The sequence below is a fragment of the Mustela nivalis genome (genome assembly GCF_964662115.1).
Source record: "Mustela nivalis genome assembly, chromosome: 19".
Taxonomy (NCBI): domain Eukaryota; kingdom Metazoa; phylum Chordata; class Mammalia; order Carnivora; family Mustelidae; genus Mustela; species Mustela nivalis.
The window spans coordinates 9,734,069-9,755,594 of NC_139038.1; the positions used below are offsets into that span (position 1 = coordinate 9,734,069).

A 21,526-nucleotide genomic window follows, 5' to 3' on the forward strand; every position below is an offset into this window, starting at 1 on the left:
ATCTGAAGAACCACTGATGAGTGGACAGACTGTCCCCTACAAGACCAACATTTGAAATAAATTTTGAAAACTAAATTGTATTCAATTCCTATGTGGTTGAAAATGACCAATATTACAACAGGCATGTTCTCTCGAATTCTGTCAACTCAGCAAGAATTGCGGAGTTCCTATTGTATGCAAGAGACTGTAGAGGGAGAAAAATAAGAGCTGGTCCCTCCTTTAAGGACCTTCCAATCTTGGAAGGAAGATAGATGCATTAGAAACTGGAGTATACATGTGAAAAAGATGGACACTCAAGAAATCCAGCAGTAGTCAAAGGAAAGACAGGAATGGGGCAATAGCTTTAGGAGGTAATGGTATCAAGAGAAGTGTTTTTAAGAAAGAACCATGCTTCAAAGCTAAAACAAAGGAGATAGAGATTAAGCATGGCAGAACGAAGAGGAAGGCTGTAGCACTCTGCTTGAGATGCGGATTCATTCATTCCTCCTCCAATTTCTTATTTCACATCCACCGCTTTGAAAGGCATGAGGGATACAGTGCCAGGGACACATCTGGCCTCTGGAAGCTTGCAGTCGAGTTGGAGCAGCTGGCACGGAACCGGTGGGATGTAGAACCCAAAAGGTATGAAGAGGAGGACACAGCAAGGGAGCTAGTACGTTCAAGCAGGTCAGGGGAGGCTCCCATCAGCAAATGACATTTAAGCCGAAACCTGAAGAATATGTAAAAGTTGGCATTGGGGCAGGGGCACCTGGGCGGTTCAGACAGTTAAGCACTTGACTTTGGCTCAGGTCGTGCTTTCAGGGTCCTGGGATTGAGCCCCATGTCAGGCTCTGCCCTCAGCGCAGAGTCTGCTTGTCCTTTTACTTCTGCTCTTCCCCCTGCTCACTATAAAAAATGTATTAGAAAATGTTTAAGAACTCTAAAAGAAAAGTTGGCAGTCGGGGAGGGAGAGGGGGAAAATACTCCAGGCAAAGCTAAAGGCATTGCGAGAGACGTTGGAACACTGATCGTGACAGATGTCTGTGCTGACAGAGGGTGGCCAAACTCAGTGCCAAATCCTAGAAGGTCGCAAGAGCCATTGGAAAGATCGGAGACTTTATGGTGGGGATCGTAAGCAGAGGTGTGGTGTGACACTAGCTATCAGGTCTCATCTAAATAACCTCGATAGACTTCTCTGTCTCCCACCTACCCAGCTCTGCCCCTGCCAAACGATTCTCATTCTGCAGCTAGAGTAATCATCATTCCTGAAGTGACATCTGTTCTTGTCACCCTCCCTTCTTAAAACCTTTCCGTGCCTTCTTACTGCTTTTGCTAGATTGAGGTAAGATTAACATAAAATTAACCATTTCGTTCATTTTGAACATTCACACTGTCATGCAACCACCACCTCTATCTGGTTCCCAAACATTTTCATCTCCCCAGAAGAAAACCTCTTATTAGCAGTCACTCCCTACTCACCCCTCTCCCCAACCCCTCGGATCTGTTTCTGTCTCTATGCAACAGTGTATGACAGATGGAGTTATAAGCCAGTGAGAAAATTAGGGGATATCTAAACACTCAAAATGTTTTTTGGAGATATTATATATATATAATCTGTATATCTGTATACACACACACACATATATATATACTTAAGTGTATACAGATATAAAATTTATGGTAGTAGTTGCTTCTAGGAAAAAAGGGAGGGGGACAGGAAACAAAGGAAATTTCATTTTTATCAGGACTGTTTTCTTTTGACAGGGTTTGGAACAAGCTGATATTCAATATGGCACTTTGGCATACTGAATATTTGAAGTTGAGGGAAATTAAGAAATGGCTGGTACAGGAAGGACTTTCTGACCTTCCTCTGAAGCAGACCATGTGAGAGGTACCCTCCTTATCCTGGAGGCAAGGAACATCCTTATCTCCATGTGAGAGATGCCAAGAAGAATCTGAACAGATTACCCAAGTTTACTGCACTCAGCTCACAATTTCCTTCAACCGATGACATTTTCCTGTGACTTTGCACTCGTCATCAAACCTAGCATAAACACACTCGGGTTTGGGGCACACGAATGCCTCAGTAGGTTAAGCATCTGACTTTTGGTTTTGGCTCAGGTCATGATCTTGGGGTCATGGCATCAAGCCCCAAGTCAGGCTCTGTGTCAGGCTCTGCTCAGTGCAGAGTCTGCTTGTCCTTCTCCCTGTGCTCCACCCCCACTTGTTCTCTCTCTCTCTCTCTCTCTCTCTCTCAAAAATACTAATAAAACCACTCAGGTTTAACTGCTTCCTTAGGTCATCCATCACTAAAAACACAAAATGGTGGAGGGAAACTCTCCTGCAGTTTCTGGCAGCCCCAGAGGGAGGGTTGGGATACCTCCCTTGCTCCAGAGCAAATAGATGTAGGTGAAATTATTTACTAGAAGTAGAATGGGATTGAGTAGCACGTTTGTGGCAGACTTTAGGAAGTTTGGGGTAAAGGCTGTAGCTCATATGACAGCAAGCTCACAGAATGGATAAACCATTTCCAGTCGGCTGTTTGTCGGAGCCCACCGCTTTTTAGAAAACATGCATTTATGGAGGAAGGATGGCACGGTTCTTCGTTTTTCACCAGCGATGTTAAGAATCAGCCAGACTGGAGAAGAGACACAGCCTGGTTTCACATCGGATGGAGACTGGCCAAAAGGGCAAAGAGAAATCTCGCTGAAGGGAGAACAGAAGTGATGGGTCATGAGAGCCGAGCTCCTGGGGGGAAGGAAAAGCAGCCAGAGAGCTGCTGCTTAGAGCCAGAAAGACCTGCAGGTTGGAATGAGGATGAAAAGTGTTTTTGTAGAATTGGGAGGAATGTGAACTATGCCCAATAAAATGAAGGAGCGAGAGAGGTGACAAAATCAGTCTGGGGTAAGAGAGAGGAATTCCAGAGTTTGGCACACCCCGCCCCCAGAAAGGGCTTCTCTTTAATGCTGAGACTGGTAGAACGGGTGGTAGCGGCTCAGTTTTAGCCAGACCTTGGGACAGAATGATTGGGGGCTGGGGGTGAGGGCGTGGGAAACACCCCTTACCAACTGTTAAAAAAAAAAAAAAAAAGTGCCCGTTAGGTCTGGCTTCAGTGTAAATGTGCCGTTGTCCAGGCAGTCTTCACAGAGGTCTGTGGGGGGCGGTTTACAAGGGAACAAAACGAACACCCAACGACTGGACCCTGAGAAAGGTCCAGCTACGGACAGGTGCTCAGTTTCCGGCGGGGGAAGATCCTGCAGATCCCAGAAAGATCCCGCACCCGCAAAGGGCAGGCAGGGCTGAGGCAGGTATTTGGGCTCTCGGTCACGGCCTTGGAGGCAACCGGTGCCCTAGGGGACGTGGGTTCCTGGAACTGAGTAGATCACCCCGTCCTGCAGGAAAGATTCATCGAATTGGATTCCGCACGTCTGCAAGGCGAAGACCAAGGGCGGGAACCTCACCACAGCCTCTTCCCGCCCAGTTCCAAGACTCCCGAAACCCACTGCGCGGAGCAAGCAACCGAGCCTGGTTGCCTGGCAACTGGCTCCCCATGCTGGCTCTCGCGGGAGTCGTCCGCAGTGACGCAAGACACACGCGCGTGCGCGCGCGCGGTGCATGGCGGGAGCACGCGGCTTTCGCCCTGCTCGGGGGCGGGCTGTCCCGGGAGGCTGAGGAGGCTCGAGTACGACGGGGCCTTCTGGGCCGCAGCCGCCTGGGCTGGCCGCTCGCTGGGGCCCCGGCTGGGCCACCCGCTGGAGGTGCGCAGTCAGGTGAGCCCCTTCCACGCGCGCCCTCCAAGCTCACTTCCGGGCCGGCCGCCGGCGCTTCCCACCCGGCTGAGGTGGCCTGGGTTCGGCGGGGCACGTCATAATGGAAAGGCAGTTTGGCGCCTAGTGGGTCCGCCGCGTTTGCTGTTTAACCGTCACGCCGGCCACTCATTCCTGTGCCCCCGTGGGCTCCTAGAGGTCACTTCTGCTTGCCGCTCCCCCCTGCTTTCTGCTCCTCAGCCCACCTCTAGGTCTCTCTTCAGGGTTCTGTTCTTGGCCCTCTTTTAGCAGGCGGTGGTCCGCTGTCCCCTCTCCCCGGTGACCAGGCTCCTAAGTGCCCTCGGCAAACAGGACGTGCCTTGGAAGCTCTGGGACTGCGTTTTATGTCTTTGCGGGGCCGCTCTCTGTGCCGCGATGCGTTATCTCAGACTGTCTGAATCCGAACTCGGGGTACTCGCGTCCTCGCCCGGTCGTCCACTTCCGGTGTGTTCACCGACTGAATTCGCGACCGCCGCTCCGGCGCGGAGCTGTCGGGTTTGCCTCTTCGTTCTAGGGAGGGGCCAGGTCCTCTACAGCGGTCCCCGTGTCACCCCGCCCTCTGCGCTCCTGTGGCCCTCCCGCGGGTTTTTCGGGCTTGTTCCGTCTCTTCCTTCAGCTTTCTTGTCCTCAGACCCGATCATTTCAAAGAACCGATCTTCAAGTTCGCTCATCTTTTCTCTTACTCCTCAGATCTGCTGCTGGGTCCCTCTCCCGAGCTTGACATTTAACCGACTTTCCAGTCCACAGTTTCTTTTCTTTTCTTTTCTTTTTTAAAGATTTTATTTATTTGACAGACAGACAGAGATCACAAGTAGACAGAGAGGCAGGCAGAGAGAGAGAGAGGGGGAAGCAGACTCCCTGCTGAGCAGAGAGCCCGATGCAAGGCTCGATCCCAGGATCCTCAGATCATGACCTGAACTGAAGGCAGAGGCTTAACCCACTGAGCCACCCAGGCGCCCCAAGTCCACAGTTTCTTTCTGGTTCCTTTGCATGATTCTTTTTTTCTCATAGATACTCTCGTTTTCTTCATCTGTTGTTTTCTGATCGCCTTTAGTTCTTTGTTTGTGGTTTCCAGAGCTCCGGGAACACGGGAACGATGGTTGGCTTCCAGGTCGCCTTTAGGAAGCGCGATGTCTGGGCTTCCTTGGGGCCTGGTTTCCGTCAGATTCTTTTTTTTTTTTTTTCCCCTGTGGAGGGGCCATACTTTGCTGTTTCTTGGTGTGTTTTATAATTTTTGGTGGATGATTGTATGTTCTCAATGTCTCCAAAGGTGATTTTCTTAGTCATCAGGCATTGCTAATTTCTTGCTTGTCAGGGGCAGGAATTGGGTGTTACCTTTCCAACAGATTTTTCAAAGTGTGTACCTTTGTTTTTGTATGACCCCTGAAGCGTCTGTTTCATTTACTCTACAGTGAGTAAGTAACCTGACATAGATGTCCCTAAGTGCCTGACTCTAAACTGGGAAGCAGGGAAAGGGGATTCTGTCTCTTCAAATAAGATAGATGCCCCCGTGGGAAGCTGTTTGCTGCTGAGGGATCTAACTGAAGCATCCATCCTGGTCCTCAGGGATCCATCAGACTGTCCTAAATGTGTGACCCTAAATTTATGAAGGACAGGATTTCCACTGCCTGTCCTGGCATCAGCCAACTTCCTCAGGACTGCAGGCTGCTGTCCATAGAGTGGCAGCATGTCTGTCTGAGGAATGGGGGATGTTGGCTGGTTTTCTTTCACATGCTGCTCACTTGTGAAAAATCAGCAGCCTTTATTTTGTAAAGATTTCTGTGGGGGCTGAAAGTTTTTGGTTAGGTTCCAGAGCTCCAAAATAGTCGACTGTAATCACTTTTCCCAGCTCAATGGTTGCTTTGGTGAAGAGCTTCCTACTCTGCCATTTTGTGTGACATAGTGTTTTCTTTTTTTTAATTTGACAATCTATTTATTTATTTATTTAGAGAAAGCGTGAGCATGTGGGACAGGGAGGGGGAGAGGGAGAGAAAGAGCAAGAATCTCAAGTAGGCTCCATGCTCAGCACAGAACCTAACACTGGGTTTGATCTCACGATGACCCTGAGATCATGACCTGAGCCGAAATCAAGGGTCAGACTCCTAACAGACCAAACCACCCAGGCACCCTGACAATCCATTTTTTCAAACGGGTCTATTTAGACAGTTTACATTTAATATAAATTTTGATTGGTTAGGATTTAAGTCTTCAATTTTACTTGTTTTCTCTTTGTCCCCTCTGTTTCTTTTGTACCTCTCTCCCTTTTCTTGCCCTATTGTGGGACAGGACTTGAACATTTTTTAGTATGCCACTTTAATATTTCTAGACTTTTAATGTAGCTCTCATTTTATAGATTTTTGGTGGTTGCTATAGAGGTTATTTTATACACACTTATGATAATTTAGTAGTATTAATCTTTTTAGCAGTTCATGTGGAATGTAGAAACTTTACCACCTTTACATCCCTTTCCCTTTCTTTATGAGATTGTAGTCTTGAATATTATCTCTGCATACATTGAGAACCTCATGAGATGATGTCATAATTTTGCTTTCATCTATCAAACATAACTTTAAAAATTCAAGAGATTACATTCACCTAGATATTACACTTTTTAAAAAGTGCTTTTTTCCTTCATTCCTGGTGTTTCCAGTTTGTTATTTCCTTTCCATTTAAAGAACTTTTCCTTGATCACATCCTTTTTGTTTTGTTTTAAGATTTTGTTTCTAAGTAATCTCTACACCTAACATAGGGCTCAAACTCCCAGCCCTAGGATCAAGAGTTGCATGCCCTACAGCCAGAGCCAGTCAGGCTGCCCATCCCCTTCTTTTAGAGCAGTTCTGACAGTGGCAGATCATTTTATTTTCCTTTATCTCATAGTGTCTTTATTCCACCTTCATTCACTGGATATAGAATTATGCATCATCAGTTCTTTTCTTACAGCACTTAAAAAAAATGTTTGCCACTTCTCTCTCTCCTCATGGTTTCTGATGAGAAATTTCTCATCCTTTGAATTGTTCTTCCCCTGTATTTTCCCTCCATCCACTTTCAAGATTTTTTCTTTGTCTTTTATTTTCAGACATTTGATGTGTCTGGGTGTTGATTTATTGGGGTTTATCCATTTAGGGTTTGCTCAGATTCTTGAATTGGTAGGTTTATGTCCTTTGCCAAATTTAGGATCTTTCCAGCAATCATTTCCTCAAGTATTCTTTGTGTATCACAATCTTTTTCCTGTCCTAGGACTCCAGTAAATGGAGTAAGATCTTTTGTTATTGTCTTGTAGGCACTTGTTCTTTTTTTTTTTCTGTTTTGTCTCTGTTGTTCAGATTGGGTATTTCTACTGATATATCTTCAGGTTCACTGATTCTTTCCTCTTTTAAATCTTCATTTTGTTATTAACCCCATTCTTGAGTTTCCACTTACTGTAATTTTTCATTCTGAAATTTCTGTGTGGGTCTTTATATCTTTTTCTTTGATGAGGCTTTCTGTTTTCCAGTATCTTTCAAAAGTGTTTATAATTACATATTGGGACATTTTTGTGATACCTGCTCTAAAATCTTTATTTAGTAATTCCAACATCTTGACACGTCAGCGTTGGCATCTGTTGATTGGCTTTTCTCATTTGAGTTGTTTTTCTGGTTTTTAGTATGAGGAATAATTTTTTATTTTATCCTGGACATTTTGTTTTGAGGCTGGATATATTCTGGTTATTATGTTTTGAGGCTCTATTTCCTATAAATATCTTCTATTTTAGCAGTCAAATGTGGACCTTCTGGTCCATATTTGTAGGCAAAATGCAATTTAGTTTTTGAAACCTCTGAAGATCTAGCTTGGCCTGACCCACTTGTATACTATTCAGAGGCCAATTTGAACCATCAGAATTTTCCACATTGAGGTTCAGTTCTCAAAGCTTTTGTTTTGTTGTTGCTGATTGGTTTCACATGTGGGCTGCTTGGGGTGGCATGCCCTGTCCTTCATACACATATTTAAAGAATCCCTTTTCCTATGGGGTGCCTGGGTGGCTCAGTCAGTTAGGCATCCAGCTCTTGATCTCAGCTCAGGTCTTGATCTCAGGGTCATGGGTTTGGGCAACTCCCCCCCCCCCCCGCAAAAAGAATCCTTTTTCACATTCTATTTGAGACAGCATGGTATGCTACCCTTTATAGTATTATTCAGTTAGTGCAGGTTGTGGATAGTAGGGCTCCTCCCCAATCTCTTCAGTGCTTGATGGGAAGGGGGAGGTGTCACCTCTGCTTTGCTGGGGCAGAGTGGGCATTGATGAACTGGGCTTTGTCCCACAGTCTCTGTAGTACCTGATGGGAAGAGGAACACTATGGGTTCTTTCCTGGTGTTTGCCTGGAGTAGGGTGGCAGTAGTCAAAATGGTGCCATCCTGCAGAACTCCCCTCTTTATGGTCATTGGGCTAGAGAGAGTGGGCATTTCTTAGGGCTTTTCCAGGTGAGGCAGTTGGTGGGGGGCTTGCTGGCATTTTCTGTTGTAGGCTGCTCTGTTACCCAAGACAGGATAAACAGAAGACAAAACAAACCGACCACCTGGGAAACTCACCACTGGGTCTTCTCTTAGGTCCCTACCCAGTTTGCCTTCTTTTCTCCACCTCTTGAAAGAGGTCTTGACCTCTTTCAAGAGGACCATGGATTCATGTATTTTGAGCAGGAGTTTTGGTTGTAATTAGCAAGAAGAATGTGATGGCTGTATTTAGTCTGTCTTCTGTGGAACCAGAAACAACATCTGGCATTTGTAATCATTTTATTGAGAAATTTTGAGAGTGTGACTATTCCTTTTAGCAGTGATACACTTGCTCCTGTGTGATGAACACTCCTGTCCATACTGTGTACGGGTTATGTCCTCAGGGTCACAGCTGGCAGTGAAACCTCACCTCAGTATACAGCATGCAGAACCCCACTCTCTAGCCCATCTGCCTCCGTATCTCTTTCCTCATTTCATCTGTCCATGTGGGCCCTGTTCTCCAGGTGAACAGCCTCAGCCTTTTTATCCCTTACTAGACTCGCATATGGTTGGTGGACTGGCAGGAGATTAGGTGGGCTAGTCCATGGCAAACACTTAGAACAGCAGCTGGCACCAAATCAGCAGGCATTACACAGGGGTCGGTGGTTGTTAAATCCTTCAAGTTTGGCATGGACTCTGCTTCAGTAAAAGATAACACAAATTGTCTGTGATCTCCCACCAAAGTAGCAGAGTCAATTCTCTTTAGCTTCAGTTTGAAGATGAAATTTTTGGTCACACAGTAATCTGCCAACATTTATCAAGTGCTCGCTGTGTTGCACATCCAAACATGAGCAAATAAGGTATAATCCAGGTCTTCAAAGAGCCCAGAGACTTGCGTGGGGAGTAATATATATATGAATGCACACAATACATAAATGCAATGAAATTAGTCTGTACAAGACAGAATGGGGACTGCAGGGTGGACGTGGCCATATGTTTGGGGCTGAGGAAGGGTCCACAGAGGTTGTGACACTCAGGCTGAATCTTAGAAGATAAATAGGTTTTCCCTAGGTGAGTAAAGGCATTCCATGCAGAAGCATAGATCAGTGCAAGTAGTTTAGTGTCCACATAATCTGTGTCATATTTCTTTTTTTTTTTTAAAGATTTTACTTATTTGACAGACAGAGATCACAAGTAGGCAGAGAGGCAGGCAGAGAGAGAGAGAGAGGAGGAAGCAGGCTTCCCGCTGAGCAGAGAGCCCGATGTGGGACTCGATCCCAGGACCCTGAGATCATGACCCGAGCCGAAGGCAGTGGCCCAACCCACTGAGCCACCCAGGCGCCCTCTGTGTCATATTTCTGTAGGTCGATCGAAATTGTATGTTTAGAGAAGCACACAAGCCAGACTATTTTACATGCTTATGCTGCTGGTTTTATCTCTTGTCATTTGCATACAGATAATTATAATTTGAGTTGATATGATATATTGATAACTGCACAGTGATAGAGAGTATCCAATTTATTTTATTTTAGCATTATATTCATTTATTTGACAGAGACAGTTAAGAGGGAACACAAGCAGGGGAAGTGGGAGAGGGAGAAGCAGGCTTCCCACCCAGCTCCAATGCAGGGTTCAGTCCCAGGACCCTAGGATCATGACCTGAGCCAAAGACAGAGGCTCAATGACTAAGCCACCCAGGTGCCCCCAGAGTAACCATTTTAAAGGTAAACCTCTTGGATCTGATTCATTTTTTTTTTAAGATTTTTATTTATTTATTTGACAGAGATCACAAGTAGGCAGAGAGGGAGGCAGAGAGCCTGATGCAGGGCTCGATCCCAGGACCCTGAAATCATGACCTGAGCCTAAGGCAGAGGCTTTAACCCACTGAGCCACCCAGGCACCCTGGATCTGAATCTTTCGAGACAAGACCAGCGTCTGGACACACATTCAGTCCCAAGTATAAGATAAGAACCCCACTGAGTTGCTGATCTGAACTGAGTATGAGGGCAAGAAATACAGGGTTGCGGTACCTGCCTGAGTGATAGCAACTTGAGTTTTTACCACAAATGTGCTGGATCTCCCTGCCTCCACTGTGTTGCTGATACAGCTGTGCAGCCTCTGTTTCCAGCTGCCTCTGGCATCTGTTAGAGGCAGAGCTATTTCCTCCAGACTTTTTACTTTGGATAAGACTTGGCCAGATTCAATTTCATCTTCCATATTGGGACGTCTGGGGTAGGGTGGCAGCTAAACCACGCACCTTTTCCCCCACTGTCACCAGTTTGCTCCTGTCCTCTCCAGCTTCTCTTTTCCTAGGACAGCACTGGCTGGAGGCTGCTGTTGTTCTGCTGTTCTGCTGTTATGGAGGGCATGACCCAGAGCACACGGAATCTTCCCTGTGTATCTTCCGCCTTTCCCCTTGCCTCTTCTCTCCCCTTGCTGCCTCTTTGAATGCACTAAAACCCAGCATTCCCACACACCAGCCTCTCTGTGGACCGCAGCCTTTCATGTGCCTCCACCCGAAACTTCCCCAGGCTCCTCTTAGCCCCCGATCCCCTACGCCCAAGACAAGACTTCCTCACAGAAACCTCTTTGGCTAAGTTGTGCCCCCATCCTATGTTATCATGACAGCCTGGGGCGGAGTGTATTTTCTGATGGTGACCACAGTAATATCTCCCATTACACATGCTCTTGTTACAATATAATCTTACTGCTGCTTCCATCCCAATGATGGTGGCAGTTTGTCTCTTCCCTTGAACGTGTGCAGATCTTTGAGATTGTCTTGACCAAATTCAGTAGGACAGAAGCGATGCTGTGGTACTTCCCAGGCCGATCATCAAAATGCTGCGCACATCTGCCTTTTTCTCTGGGAATGCTTTCTCTTTCAACCAAGCCGTCATATTGTGAGGGAACTCAAACTAACCAATATGGAGAGACAATAGGCAGAAGAAATGTGCATCTGTTCCGGCCCACAGTTCAGCAGAGGTCCCAGCTGATGACTGGTATCAGCCACTAGCTAGTTGAGTGAAGATGCCTCTAGATGATTCCAGCCTCTACCCATCAAGCACCCTTAGCCTTTGAGTCTTCCTAGCTGACTTCCCAGACATTGCAGGCCAGAAACAAGCCAGTGCACTGGAATCACAGAATCTCGGAGGATCTAAAAATGATTATTTGGGGTGCCTGGGTGGCACAGTCAGTTCAGCATCCAACTCTTGGTTTTTGGCTCAGGTCATGATCTCAGGATCAGGAGATCGATCCCCACATCAGACTCTGTGCTCAGTGCAGCGTCTGCTTGAGATTCTCCTTCTGCCCCTCCCGGTTGCGCGCTCTCTCTCTCTCTCTCTTTGTGTGTGTCTCTCCAAGAAAGGAAGGAAGGAAAAGAAAGGGAGAGGGAAAAAAGAGAGAAAGAAAATGATTGTTTAGTACTACTGCACATTTTATTGGTTTTTTTTTTTTTACTATTAGTAACTGAAACAGTCTTTTTCTTTTCTACTTCTGTACTTTCAGTGTATTTTATGTGTCTACTGTCTGATTTCCATGTTAGACTATACGCTCCTTGAGAGCTGGTTCTGTGTCTGCTGTGCTCCTTGCTGTATCTTACGTGGCACAAAGAAGGCAGTGGGTGCCTTTGCAATAACTAGTGAATTAATGAATAGGAGTTTTGTGTTTTCTCTTCTTTTAATGTGGGTAGACGTGCATGTTGGTGTCTGTATTTGCAAGCAGGCATCCAGGTGTTTCTGCATCCAGGGTAGCTTCTGGTCTGCAGCTCTGTGCTTACCGGGCTGGTCCCTTCCTCCCCAGGAATCTTCTTCTCTCCCCCCCCCCCCGACCCTGACTATCCACTGGTGTGAGATCTACTTGACTGGTTCTGTCACATTTGTTACTTGCAAGTGGTGCCTCTAAGGAAAGGTGAAGAAATAGGAGGCCGGGAGTTCCAAAAACATACTTGACCCATTTTATAATTTTGTCAATGACAATCTTGAGAGAATAAATACAACCCTTAGGTAGTCTGGTATTTTGTCCTTCATAGCCGTTCACGGGTGGTGTGGAAGGCGAGGTTAACAGCTGTGCCATTATGGAAAAACTTCAGGCTGCCCTCTAGTGGGAAGTAGTACATTAAAGTACTATATTATACTCCAAGGCAACCTTGAACACGGAAGGAAGAAACAAGAGTGTAGGGATCAGTCCTGTCTGGTCATTTTTTTGTCCTGTAATCGGGGCCTACAGCATTATCTGGCAGGTAGTAGGAGCTCAGCTAATATTTACTGAGCAAAGTAAACAACGTGCACTGTTTGGGAGTACTAGCACATTTCTTTGGATCTTACTATGTAGCCGACATTAAGCCAAGTGCTGTAGATGATATAAATCAGGGCCGGGTAGTTAATATTTGAGGCATAGAGGCCATATGGTCTCTGTCACTAAACTCTACTGTTGTGGTAGGAAAGCAGCCACAGACATACATAATCTAATGAGCATGACTCTGTTCCAGTGAAACTTTATTTATAGCAATAGGTGACCTGTTTGCAGGTCATAGTTTGCTGACCCCAATATAAATAATAATATAAATACTAAAAACGGATTTTTTCTAGTCAGGTTCACCAATAATCTCCTATTGCCAAATCCACTGGATCCTTTAAAAATGTTTTTTGAGGGGCACCTGGGTAGCTCAGTGGGGTAAGGCCTCTGCCTGTGGCTCAGGTCATGATCCCAGGGTCCTGGGATCAAGCACCACATCGGGCTCTCTGCTTGGCAGGGAGTCTGCTTCTCCCTCTCTCTCGCTGCCTGCTTCTCTGCCAACTTGTGATCTCTCACTGTCAAATAAATAAATTAAAATCTTTAAAAAATAAAGTAAAATAAAAATGTTTTTTTGGGGTGCCTGGGTCGCTCAATGGGTTAGGCCTCCGCCTTTGGCTCAGGTCATGATCTCAGGGTCCTGGAATCGAGCCCTGTATCAGGCTCTCTGCTCAGCGGGGAGCCTGCTTCCCTCTTCCTCTCTGCCTACTTGTGATCTCTGTCAAATAAATAAATGAATCTTTAAAAAGTGTTTTTTAATATGAAGTATTTCAAACTTCAAAAATATACAGAGGATAATATAAGGAATATTTCCTTTATCACCAAATGTTTATATTTTGCCATGTTTCAGATCTTTAAAAATAAAAATTCAGGGGCGCCTGGGTGGCTCAGTCAGTTAAGCATCTGCCTTTGGCCCAGGTCATGATCTCAGGGTCCTGGGATCGAGCCCCACATAGGGCTTTCTGCTCAGCAGGGAGTCAGCTTTTCCCTCTCCCTTTAGTCCCTCCCCACCCCGTGAATGCTCTCTCTCATGCTTATGTGCACACTCTCTTATGCACATCCACACACTCTCTCTCCAAATCTTTAAAAAACAATAAAATAAAAATATATTAAAGATACAATTAAAGTTCCTTTGTGTATGCCACCTGAATGCCATTTCTAGGTGTGAACATGATGTTGAAGTTGTGTGTTTTCTTCCTGTGCATACAATTATTATCTTAATATATGTGGGGTATCCATATTAGGAATATTATTATTTAGTATCCTTTAACTTTGCATGTATCATTATGTCACTTTGCTTTTTCACTTAACGTTGTTTTTGACATTTATCCATATGCTATGTGTACAACATTGAATTATTTTTAATAAGTGTTTTTTGCACACAAAGGACACAAGGATTGTCTATGTTTCCTTCTAGAAGTTTTATATTTTTACCCTTTATTTAGTTCTCTGATCCATTTTTTTTTTTTTAAGTAATCTCTGAGCCCCAACATGGGGCTCAAACCCATGACCCCGAGACCAAGAGTCACATGCTCTACCAACTGAGCCAACCAGGCACCCCTTTCTGGTCCATTTCAGATTAATATTTTGTGTACTGTGTGAGGTAGGGGCTGAGAGTAATTTTCTTCCATACGGATATCTAGTGTGGGCACTTCATAATGTGTTCACAAATTCTTTGACACACTGATCTTCGAAAGATAGAAACTAATTCTTCTTAGGTGTGGGATGTACTTAATGACTTGATTTTAATGAATGGAATGTGATAGAAGTGATGGTGTGTGGCCCAAAATTAAGGCATAAAAGTCATTTTGGTTTTTCTCTTGCTCTCTCTCCTTGGATTCCTCACCCTGCAGGAAGCCAGATGCCGTATGCTGAGGACAATTAACAAACCTTATGGAGAGGGCCATGTGATGAAGAACCAAGGCCTTTTGCCAATGGCTGGCAAGGAACTGGGGCTTTCTCTGAACGCTAAGCAAGTGAGCTATCTTGAAAGCAAATCCTACAGCGCTCATTGGGCCTCCATATGACTATAGCCCTCACTGATGCCCTGACTGCCTCCTCATGAGAGCGTCAGAGCCAGAGCCACCCAGGTAAGCCACTCTCAAGTTCCTGACTCACAGAAACTATAAGATAAATGTTGATTTAAGCCACTAAATGATGGAATAATTTGTTCTGCAGTGATAGAGAACTAATACATCCCGTGTTCCAGCATCTTCCTCATTGAATTACAGCAGTGCCAATGTAGAACATCAGCCAGCAACATATATGTTAGTCTTTTTTTCTGGATTCTCTACTCTCTTCCCGTAAACTATATGTCTGTTTATGCAAATAGCATACTGTCTTCACTGCTGTAACTTTTCCCGTAGTCTTCAAGTCGTGTAGCGTAAGTCTTCCAAATTTGTTATTGTTATTTCTTTTGTCAAAATTTATTTGGCTATTCTGGGTTCTTTTGCATAACCATATATATTTTAAATTAGTCAATTTCCACAAGAAAAAAAAAGGCCGACTGGGGTTTTCTTTGTTTTTTTTTTAATATATTTTTAAAATTTTATTTATTTGACAGAGAGAGAGATCACAAGTAGGCAGAAAGACAGGCAGAGAGAGAGAGAGAGCATGGTTATATACCATGCTGAGCAGAGAGCCCGATGGGGGGCTCTATCCCAGGACCCTGAGATCATGATGTGAGCTGAAGGCAGAGGCTTTAACCCACTGAGCGACCCAGGCGCCCCTCAACTGGGGTTTTCATTGGTACTGAACCAAATCTATAGCTCAATGTGAGGATAATGGTTATCTTAACAACATTGAGTCTTCCAATCCATGAACATGTATCTCTCCATTTATTTAGGTTTTCTTGAATTTCTCTCAAAAACGTTTTGCAGATTTGTGTAATGAATGTTTTAGTGTAGAAGTTTTGCATGCATTGTGTTAAATTTTAAATATTTCATGTTTTATGCTATTATAATTGGTATTGTGTTTTTAAGTATAAATTGTTCATTGTTGCTGCAATTGATTTTTCTGTACCGATCCCATCTGTTTCATGCACTCTTGCTCAGTTCACTCATCAGCTCTAGCAATTCTTCTGTAAATTGCATCAGATTGTCTCCGAACACAAATCACGTGATCTGTAAATAAGAAACGTTTTTACTTCTTTCTTTCCAATTTCTATGTTATTTCATTCTTTTTCTTGCCTTGAGTGTCCTGGTAATGTTGAATAGAACTAATGAGAGTGGATGTCCTTACCTTGTCCTAGTCTTTCCTCATTAAGTATGTATGTATATGTGGTGATAATATTGAAGATCTATTCTCCTAACAAACCTCAGGTATACAACATAGTATTGTTGATTATTGTCATCATGATGCATATTATATCCACAGAACTTACTCGTTTATAGCTGAAAATTTGTACTCTGTACCCTTTGACTAACATATCTCCATTTCCCTCACCACCCCCAGGCCCTGGCAACTGCCATCCTACTCTATTTCTATGAGTTTGATTTTTTTAGATTCCACGTGTAAGTGAGGACATACAGTATTTGTCTCTGACTTATTTCACTTAGCATAATTCCCTCAGGGTCTGTCCATGTTGTTACAAAAAGCAGAATTTCCTTCCTTTTAGGGCTGAATAATATTCCATTCTGTGTACATACTGAATTGTCTACATGCAGTCTCCCATAGATGGACACTTAGGTTATTTCCATGTCTTACTTATTGGGAATAATGCTGTGATGAACATGGAGACACAGGTCTTGGTTCAAGATCATGATTTCATTTTCTTTGAATATATACTCAGAAGTGAGGTTACTGGATATATGGTAGTTATATACATACATATTTTTTGAGGAACTGCCAAACTTTTTTCCACAGCCATATTTGTGGGTTCCAGATTCTCCACATCCTCACCAACACTTACTTTTCTTTTTAAACTTATTATTATGGTCATCCTAGTAGTTATGAAATGACACCTCACAGTGCTTTTGGTTTACATTTCTCTAATGATTAATGACACTGATGTCATGTCCTTGTTGGCCATTTGTATATCTTTGAGAAATAGTTATATGAGTCCTTTGCCTATTTTTAAATTATTTTTTTAAAAAATTTTATTTATTTGACAGAGATCACAAGTAGGCAGAGAGGCAGGCAGAGGTGGGGCTGAGCAGGGAGCCTGATGTGGGGCTCAATCCCAGGACTCTGGGATCATGACCTGAGCTGAAGGCAGAGGCTTTAACCCACTGAGCCACCCAGGCACCCCCTTTGCCTATTTGTTAATTGCACTATTCCTCTTTTTGTTGTTGAGTTGTAGAGACTTGCTATATATTCTGGATATTAAACTCTGATCAGATATCTGATCCCATTCTGTGGATTGTCTTTGCACATTCTTTTTTTTTTTTTTTAAGATTTTACTTATTTATTTGACACAGAGAGAGAGAGAGAGATCACAAGCAGGCAGAGAGGCAGGCAGAGAGAGGAGGAAGCAGGCTTCCTGCATGACCCAAGCTGAAGGCAGAGGCTCAACCCACTGAGCCACCCAGGCGCCCCTGTCTTTGCACATTCTTAATAATCACCTTTGATGCACAAATTTTTTAATTTTGTTGAAGCCCAGTTTAGTTTTTTTTTAAAGATTATTTTAGAGAGAGTGTGTGTGTATGAAAGAGAGAGAGAGAAACTGGGGGAAGGGGAAGAGGGAGAATCTCAAGCAGACTCCCCACTAAGTATGAAGCGTGATGTGGGGCTTGTTATCACAACCCTGAGATCATGACCTGAGCAAAAACCAAAAGTCGGATGCTTAACCAGCCGAGCCATCCAGGTGCCCTTAGTTTTTCTTTTGTTGTTAATGCTTTTGATATGAAATCCAAGGTCATCAAGATCTACCCCTGTGTTTTCTTTTAGAAATTTTATGGTCTTAACTTTAATATTTAGGTTAACTAATTCTTCTTCAGTATTGTTTTTGCATATTCGGAATGCTTCCAATTCTGTATGAATTTGAGGATTGACTTTTCTATTTCTGAAAAAAAAAGAAAAGAAAAGGCTGTTGAAATTCTGGTAGGTATTGCTTTGAATTTACAGATTGCTTTGCGTAGTATTGTTGTCTTAACAGTAGTAAGTCTTCTAATTAACAGGGGGTGTCTTTCTATTTGTTTAGGTCTTCTTTAATTTCTTTCAGCAGTATTTTGTAGTTTTTAGTGTACACATCTTTGGTTAAATTTATTCCTAGGTATTATAGTATCTTAGAGTCTACTGTAAATGGAATTGCTTACTTTCTTTTTGGATTATTTACTGCTGATATATACAAACACAATTTAACACAATTGATTTTGTGAGTTGCTCTTAAACCCTGCAACTTTGTTGAGGGTTCTAGCTCTAGTGGCTTCCTTATGAATTCCTTGGGATTTTCTGTGTAGGATAATGTCATCTACAAATAGAGATGATGTTACTTCTTCCTTTGGAATTTGAATGTATTTTATTTCTTTTTCTTGTCTGGTATCTCTGTCTAGAACTTCTAGATCAGTGTTGAGTAGCAGTGGCTAAAGACGTGCATCCTTTTCTTGTTCTTGATCTTACAAGTACATTTTCAGTCTTTCACCACTGAATATGCTATTAAACATGGAGATTTCATAAATACCTTTTATCACAGTGAGGAATTTTCTATTTTTGCTTTTCTGAGAGTTCTTACCACTACAGGATTTTGGATTTGTCAGACGTCTTTTCTGCACTAATTGAGATGCATATGTGTTTTTCCTTTGTTCGATTAATGTGATGTATTACAGTGATTTTCATATATTGAACCAGCCTTACATCCTTAGGATAAATACCATTTGGTCATGGTATATAAGGTCTTTTTCATATGCCAGATTTGGTTTGCTGGTATTTTGTTCAGGATTTTTGCATCTATCTTCATAAAGGATATTGGTCTATAGTTTTATGTCTTTATCTGGTTTTGTTATCTGCTCTCATAGATTGACTTACAAAGTGTTCCTTCCTTCCTTTTCTATTTTTTGGAAGAATTGGAGAATAGTAGGTGCCAGTGAAGCCATCTGGTTCTCATATTTATTTGTTGAGAGGTTTTTGATTATTGATTCAGCCTTTTTACTTTTTTAAAAAATAGTTTATTTACTTATTTAGAGAGAGCATGCAAAGGGTAGGAGGGACAGAGCGAGAAAGAGAGAAAAAAATTGAAGCAGACTCCACCTTGAGTGTGCAGCCTTATGCAGGGCTCAGTCTCACAACCCAGAGATCATCACCTGAGCTGAAACCAAAGTTCAGATGCTTAACCAACTGAGCCAGCCAGGTGTGACATCCTTTTACTTGTTTTATAGGTCTATTGAGATTTCTATTCTAGTGAAATAAGTCAGAGAAAGACAGATCCATATGATTTCATTCATATGTGGAATTTAAAAAACAAGATAGATGAACGTATGGAAGGGGGAGGGAAGAGGGAGAAACAAACCATAAGAAACTCTTAACAATAGAGAACAAACTGAGGTTGATCGAGGGAGGTAGTCGGGGGATGGGCTAGATGGGTGACGAGTGTTAAGGATTGACCATTCTATCTTGTTGTGTTGAGCACTGGGGGCTGTATGTAAGTGATGAAACACTGAATTTTACACCTGAAACCAATATTGCACTGTAATGTTAATTAACTAGAATTTAAATTAAAAAATCAAAGATTTTGAGTCCATCTTCAGTTGGTTTAATTTGCATATTGCTAGGAATTTGTCCATTTCATTTAGATTATCTCATTTGTTGGTGTATTCACAGTATTCTCTTATAAGCCTTTTTTATCTCTCTAAGGTTGGTTGTAGTGTCCCCACTTCCATTTCTGGTTTTAGTTATTCATGTCTTTTTTTTTTTTTTTTTTTTTTTTTTTTTTTTTGTCAGTCTATCTATAGGTTTGCCCATTTTGTTGGTATTTCCAAAGGACCAACTTTTTGGTTTTATTGATTTTCTATTGTTTTCTACTCTGTATATCATTAATCTTCATTCCAATCATTATTATTTCCTTTCTTCTGCTAGCTTTGTATACAGTTTGCTCTTTTTTCCTACTTTCCCCTGGTATAAAGTTATTGATTTGTAAATGCAGGCATTTACAACTATACATTTCTTTCTGAGCACTGCCCTCACAGCATCCCATACATTTAATTACGTTATCTTTTCATTTGATTATCTATATTTTAATTTTCCTTGTGATTTCTTATTTGAACAACTGTTTAAGAGTGTTGTTTAATTTCCACATACTTGTGATTTTTTTTCAGTTTTTCTTCCTTTTTTTTTTTTTTTAAAGATTTTATTTATTTATTTGACAGTGAGAGAGGGAACATAATCAGGGAGGGAGAGGGAGAAGCAGGATTCCCATGGAGCAGGGGCCCTGTGATCATGACCTGAGCCAAAGGCAGACACTTGACTGAGCCACCCAGGTGCCCTCAGTTTTCCTTCTTTTACTGATTTCTATCTTTATATTCTTTTGTGGTCGGAGAGGATGCATGGTATGATCTCAGTCTTTTAGGTGTAGGTGGTTTACAGTCTTGTTCAGGTGCTCTAGTTCCCTGCTGAGCTTCTGTACAGATAGTCTGTCCATTTAAAGTAGTAGATTGAAGTCTAACTGTTAGGGCAGAACTGTCCGTTTCGCCCTTCAGCTCTTGCTTCATATAATTTGGGGCACTGTTCTTTTTGTTGCATATATGTTTATAATTGTCATATATTCTGATAAAATTGGCCTTTAAATCAATAGAGAATGTCTCTGTCTCATAGTTTTTAAAAATTTTTTTAAAGATTTTATTTATTTGAGGGAGGAGTGTGAAGGGGATGGGTTAACCTGGTTATAAGTACTAAGGAGGGCACATATTGCATGGAGCACTGGGTGTTATTTGCAAACAATAAATCATGGAACACTATAAAAAATGAATGATGTACTGTATGGTGACTTACATAATAAAAAAAAAAGATTGTATTTCTTTGAGAGAGAGCAGGAGTGCACTAGCAGAGGGGGGTGGGGTGGAGAGGAAGAGGCAGACTCTCTGCTGAGTAGGAAGCTTGACATGGGGCTCAATCCCAGAAACCTGAGATGATGACCTGAGCCAAAGGCAGAGGCTTAACCCATACTGAGCCACCCAGGCGCCCCAACATCTAGGTTCTTTTCATAGTTTGACCATTGTGGACATTGCTGCTGTGGACATTTGGGTGCATGTACCCCTTCGGATCACTACATTTTTATCTTCAGGGTAAGTACCCAGTAGTGCAATTGCTGGGTCATAGGATAGCTCTTATTTTCAACTTTTAGAGGAACCTCCATACTGTTTTCCAGAGTGGCTGCACCAGCTTGCATCCCCACCAACTGTGTGGGAGGGTTCCCCTTTTTCCGCATCCTTGCCAATATCTTTTGTTTCCTGACTTGTTAATTTTAGCCATTCTGACTGGTGTGAGCTGGCATCTCATTGTGGTTTTGATTTGTATATCCCTGATGCTGGGTGATGTTGAGCACTTTTTCATGTGTGTATTGGCCATCTGGGTGTCTTCTTTGCAGAAATGTCTGTTCATGTCTTCTGCCCATTTCTTGATTGGATTATTTGTTCTTTGGGTGGTGAGGTTGGTTAAGTTCTTTATTTCGGATACTAGCCCTTTATCTGTCATTTGCAAATATCTTCCATTCTGTCAGTTGTCTTTGGTTTTGTTGATTGTTTCCTTTGCTGTGCAAAAGCTTTTGATCTTGATGAAGTCCCAATAGTTCATTTGTGCCCTTGCTTCCCTTGTCTTTGGTGATGTTTCTAGGAAGAAGTTGCTGCGGCTGAGGTCGAAAAGGTTGTTGCCTGTGTTCTCCTCAAGGATTTTGATGAATTCCTGTCTCACATTGAGGTCTTTCATCCATTTTGAATCTGTTTTTGTGTGTGGTATAAGGAAATGGTCCAGTTTCATTCTTCTGCATGTGGCTGTCCACTTTTCCCAACACTATTTGAAGAGACTTTTTTCTGTTGGACATTCTTTTCCTGCTTTGT

The 21,526-nt window shown here is 42.8% G+C and overlaps 1 protein-coding gene across 1 annotated transcript in view; it reads left to right on the forward strand.

Moving 5' to 3' along the window:
- Nucleotides 1-3,611: 3,611 nt before the first annotated feature.
- LOC309853960 (nuclear envelope pore membrane protein POM 121-like) overlaps nt 3,612-21,526 on the forward strand; it is a 58,057-nt gene continuing 40,142 nt past the window's right edge. Inside the window, exons 1-2 of the mRNA XM_082712553.1 lie at nt 3,612-3,749; nt 14,393-14,629. Of these exons, the coding sequence (XP_082568679.1) occupies nt 14,601-14,629 (29 nt within the window). The 5' untranslated portion in view covers nt 3,612-3,749; nt 14,393-14,600. The remainder of the gene's footprint in view (nt 3,750-14,392; nt 14,630-21,526) is intronic.